Raw genomic sequence first — 5,482 nt, 5'->3', positions numbered from 1 at the left:
TGTGATCGCTGTGGCTGTGGTGAATCAGCACATAGTACTCGCAGCCCCCAGTCGTAAGCCTTTTTCAAATGATGAGGTTGTCAAAATTATGTTCGCGCGTGGAGGTATCGATTACTATGATAGCTGCTATTAAAGTCACAAAGACGAGTGAAATAGGTGGACAGGTAGGTAGGTAAAGTATTGTTGTCTAGCAAACAAACCGCACAATGTTTGCGACCGATAGAGAGATGGCAGAGCAGCCAGACAAGAGATGATGAGAAACGAAGGCGCTGAATGAAAGAAAGTGGCTCAAGAATTCGGAATCTAGGCCACCGCAGATGAAGAAACAAAACAAGAGACAAAGTCAAGTTGGGGCGATGGGAGGGCTCAGGGAAGTTGCTGAACATGGAATGCAATGTTTACAGTGGGGAGAGATGTTAAGCCAGGCTGGTGGTGCCAGTGATGCTAAGGGAGAAAGGCTGGAATACAATACTTGTATTTCGTTGGTATTTGGCTGGCATCTGCCACCTGCATACACCTGCCAATCTGCCACTGCCAAACCACACACGCTCAGGTATGATGTGGTGGGGAATCTTAGTAAAAGTAAGCTGGTCAAAGCTGAAATGGAGGGGTTTCTCTTCCATCAAGGCATCGTGATGCATTCCAGTTCTTTATGCAGTTCGAGACTATGGCCCAATAGTAAGACTGCGTGAATGCTGCCGCAGTCCTCCCAAAGCAGGGAGAAGGCAGAGAGTACTTGGCGAACAAGCTGTCTGAAACGCCATCGTAACAGCCGTTCCATTATGTCTTGAGCTCTTTGGAAACCGATGCCCAATGCTCGACGATGCGAAGATGTTGATAACTATATCACATCATGAAGAAGTCTTTCAATATGGGGAAGCGTGTGCTACCACCAACGCCCCTTGTGGAAGATACCAAGCAGGGGTTAAAAGAGCCCGGAATTCCTTCGCAGCAAACCCCCTTTTTTTTACTCCAGACTTCTGGAAGCCAACCCAACTCACAAGAGTAGAGTCATCCGTGGACAGATGGGTCGAGAAACACGCTCGGCGGATACTTGCGTCCACATCGACGGCGATTGTTTGCTTATCCAGTCAATACAACAAAGAAGGTCTCCGAATTCCTCCAGAAATCATTAGACATGCAGTCCTGGAAAGAAATTCGAGATGGGATGATGAAGTCACCTGGCAGGAACTGGAATTCTAAGGGGTGATGTTGTCTGACTCCCTTTCAAAGGGGCTACGCGGAGTCTAGAATGACTAAGCTAGATGGACTGAGACAACCAAGACGGGAGGCATGTATAAAATGCTCTCCCAACGAATTAGTTGACCTTAACACTACCTAGGAAGCAATATTGATTAATTAAAGGCCAGCTGGAGAATTAGTGTCGTGATTATTGACACAAGGACGACAGCTCTTTGCATTACATAGTATGGCACGGGTAGATAGCGTATAGGGATGCTTCTCTACTTTTGATAGGGGAGCATACAGTTGGTTTAGATAGATTGGGCATGATTACAAGTGAGAGCATGTGTCTATTAACTGCCTACTACCTACCTAGTAGATATGAATAGGAACGTGCGAGAAGACAAAGAGATGATGTCTACATGTTTGATGCCACAGTACTGAGGCCCCATTATTTTTAGGTAGTACTAATTACCTGGGGAAGTGCCAACACGTAACTTGCACGTTACTCCCCCCACCACTTTAAATCTGAATCGGGGCCACAATTGCCAGGCGTGCATGGACGCGATTTGAGCGCGTTCAATTTCCATCAAACAAAGGTCTATGAATCCTTGGCACTGACTACGTCTTAAGGTAGCCTCTCAGGTGCGTTGGCATCTCGTTTGACTTGTAGCGACACAGAGATTCCCCAACCTGCCTTGTTTGAAAGGCGTTACTTGCCTATTGTCACCATGGCACCAGAATCGTCTCGTCGTCGCAGGCGATCAGATACCGAGAATCCCGACAACAACAACGAATACCAACACGAAACCGGTTCCCCCAAGCGGCAGAGACTGAACGATGATTCGAATCGCGGTTCCGCGCACAAAGAAACCCATGCGCGACAGGAAAATGGCACATCGAGGGAAGACGACATGAACAGTGGCTTCCAGCCAGGTGCCATCGTTCGAGTCACCGTGGAAAACTTCGTTACCTACGAAAAGGCAGAGTTCCTTCCGGGGCCACATCTGAACATGGTTGTCGGTCCAAACGGCACTGGAAAGAGTTCTTTGGTTTGCGCCATCTGTCTCGGATTGGGTTACAGCCCAAAGCACCTTGGACGTGCCGGCTCTGTCAAAGAATTTGTTAAGCACGGCAAAGATATTGCCACAATAGAAATCGAACTTCAGAAACGACCGAAAGACCCCCAGAATTGGATTGTCAAGGTACAAATTCGGCGAGAACAAAACAACCAAAAGTGGTGGTTGAACGGCAATGAGAGCAGCCACAAGCGGATCCATGCACTAATGCACAAGCTCAAGATCCAGGTGGACAACTTATGCCAGTTTCTTCCTCAAGATAGGGTTGTTGAGTTTGCCGCCTGTACCCCTGTGGATCTCCTGCGCGAGACCTTGCGCGCAGCTGCCCCCGAAGAAATGCTGGCCTGGCAAAGGCAGCTCCAAGAACTCGACAAAGACAAGAAAGAACTGGAACAGTCTACTCATGGCGACGTAGAAACTCTGAGAAATTTGGAAAACCGACAGCAAGGTCTTCAAGCAGACGTAGACAGATTACGAGAGCGTGAGGAGATCGTGGAACAAATAAAAAACCTCAGGTCAGCCTTGGTCTTTGCCAAATACACAGAAGCCCGCACGAACTTCAAAGACGCCAAAGAAAGGAAAAAAATGGCGGAAAGGTCTTTGAGGCGTCTTGAACACGATGCCGGTCCATCGCTGGAGGCGGTAAATACGAAACAACTCTACGCTCAACGCATTGATGAAGCAATCTCGGGAAGGAAGGCGGCTTTGAAAAACGCAGAGGATGCTACCAAGAAGCTTGCGCGGGATGCAAGCACCGCCTCTGAGAACCTCAAGGAGTTTGAGAACAGCATTGAAGCGGAGCGCAAGGGATTTGATGCCAAAAGAAAAGAGCTTTCCCAGTCGAAGTCGAGGATCACGTCCCTGCAGGCTGATCTAAGAAACCGCCCTGAAGAGTTCAATCCTTCGAACTTCAACCAAAAAATTGTGAGAATTTCTACCATACGGTAGATGTAGCATACTGACGCTTGTGTAGCGAGGAGAAGAACACAGACAGAGGGAGTTAGAAGGAGAGCAACGTGAAGTGAGCGGACAACGCGAGGACATCAAAAACAAAGGCAGGTCAATCAACAACGAGATTCGACAGGTTGAAGAGAACATCAGGTTGTTGGAAACTCAACAAGGTCAACAGCTTAATTTCATGCGAAAACATTTCCCTGATCTGGCATCGGCCTGGGACTGGATACAGCAAAACAAGAACGAGTTCGAAAAGGAAGTTTTCGGTCCACCTATGATCAGCTGCTCCATCAAAGACGAACGATATTCGGACCAAGTACAGTCTCTCTTGCAAGCAGATGATTTTACATGCTTCACGACACAAACAAAGAACGATTACAAAAAGCTGTCGGACCAGTTATATCGTGTCCAAAGTCTGTCCGTCGTCATTCGCTCGTGCGCACAACCACTCAGTGCTTTTCAGCGGCCAGTCAGTATGGACGAAGCAAATGAATTAGGACTTGATGGGTTTGCTGTCGACTTTGTCGAGGGTCCAGAACCTGTTTTAGCGATGCTGTGTGCTGAGAAGAGGCTTCATCAGTCGGGTGTTTCCCTACGGGATCACAACGATGCTCAATACGACCGCCTAGTCAGAAGCGGTAAAGTCAATTCTTGGGCAGCTGGAAATCAATCATTTATCGTCAGAAGACGCAAGGAGTATGGACCTCAAGCGATGACGGCTGTCACCAAGAGCATCCCCCAGGGAAGATTCTGGACCTCACAACCTGTTGATGGACAAGAAAAGCAAGAGATGAACAGGCGCCTAACGGAACTGAATGGCGAGAGAGATATCTTTAAAGACCAGTATCGTGAATTGCAAGGCAGAATCCAGGACATTGAGGATCAAAAGAATAATATTCATGACAACATTGTGAGTCACAGACTTCTCTTCTCTGTTTATCAGTATGAGCACACAATGCTGACTATCTTCAGGTACGACTGAAGGCCGAGAAAAACACTTTGCAAAAGGAATATCAAAAGTGGCAGTCCCTGCCTGAGAAAATCGGCAAGCGTCACGATGAAACCACCGGCCTCCAGGTATGCTAATATGGGTTTAGAATCCGAGGAACGTTCCAGAGCGGCTCACGAACAATCGCTGCGAGATGCGCGCAAACGAATGGTCGAGATTCGATATGAGTGGGACGAAGCCGTACTTCGCCGAGCTCAATTGGTCCTCCGCCATAAGGAGGCAATCGAGAATGTTCGAACAGCGTACCAGGCTCTTCTCGAGGCCGAAATTCGCGGGGTTGAAGCTCATTCTGATGTTGTTGGCCTCATGGCTCGGAACTCTCATATCATGGAGCGCCTCGATGCTGAGAAAGAGACGTTGAAACAAGCTGCTGAGGATGCCAGCCGAGCCCGAGAAGAAGGCAACCGTCTTTCTGAGAGAGTGCAACAAATGATTGACAGCGAACCAGAAAAGCGTGACCTTTTCTCGGAGCTCTGTGAAGGAAGGAGTCCCGAGGTTATCCAAGATGAAATTGGAGCTGAGGAAGCCAAACTAGAGTGCATGCACACACCGAATCCCAATGTGTTACGCGAGTTTGAGAAACGTGCCGAGGAAATTGCTCGGTTGACACGCAAAATGGCTGGGTCAACCGACAAGCTCAATGGTATTACCCAAGAAATGGAAGAATTGAGATCAAAATGGGAGCCTCGACTCGACGAACTGGTAGCCCATGTTAACGACGCCTTTGCGTATAACTTTGAACAGATCAGTTGTGCTGGCGAGGTCCGTGTCCACAAACCAGACGACTTTGACGCCTGGGCTTTGGACATCATGGTCCGTTTCCGGTATGTATTTATTCTACTCTTTCCCATTATCACTTGTGGACGCTTAAGCTAACAATCCCAGTGAAAACGAGACCCTACAGCAATTGACTGCACATCGGCAGTCTGGTGGCGAGCGAGCTGTTTCCACCATCTTCTTCCTCATGGCCCTTCAATCTCTGGCACAGTCACCATTTCGTGTTGTGGATGAGATCAACCAGGGCATGGACCCTCGCAATGAGCGAATGGTGCACGAGCGAATGGTTGAGATCGCATGCCGTGAGCATTCAAGCCAATACTTCCTCATCACCCCAAAGCTCTTGACTGGCCTCAGGTACGACCCAAAGATGCGTGTGCTTTGTATTGCGAGTGGCGAGCACATGCCCCGAGAAGGTCGGAAACTTGACTTCAAGCGATGCTTGAGGGTCCAAAAGGGACTCATGACCGCCTCCGCGTAG

The 5,482-nt window shown here is 48.6% G+C and overlaps 1 protein-coding gene across 1 annotated transcript; it reads left to right on the top strand.

Annotated features, from left to right (window-relative positions):
* Positions 1 to 1,913: 1,913 nt before the first annotated feature.
* On the top strand, positions 1,914 to 5,482 carry FGSG_08702 (uncharacterized protein; the record flags this gene model as incomplete). The annotated part of the gene is made up of 5 exons (XM_011321730.1): positions 1,914 to 3,185; positions 3,235 to 4,125; positions 4,188 to 4,266; positions 4,313 to 5,048; positions 5,110 to 5,482. The coding sequence occupies 5 exons, from the start codon at positions 1,914 to 1,916 to the stop codon at positions 5,480 to 5,482; spliced, it is 3,351 nt and encodes a 1,116-aa protein (XP_011320032.1).

This window comes from Fusarium graminearum, chromosome 2 (assembly GCF_000240135.3).
Source record: "Fusarium graminearum PH-1 chromosome 2, whole genome shotgun sequence".
Lineage (NCBI taxonomy): Eukaryota > Fungi > Ascomycota > Sordariomycetes > Hypocreales > Nectriaceae > Fusarium > Fusarium graminearum.
This window is presented reverse-complemented; position numbering and strand designations above follow the sequence as displayed.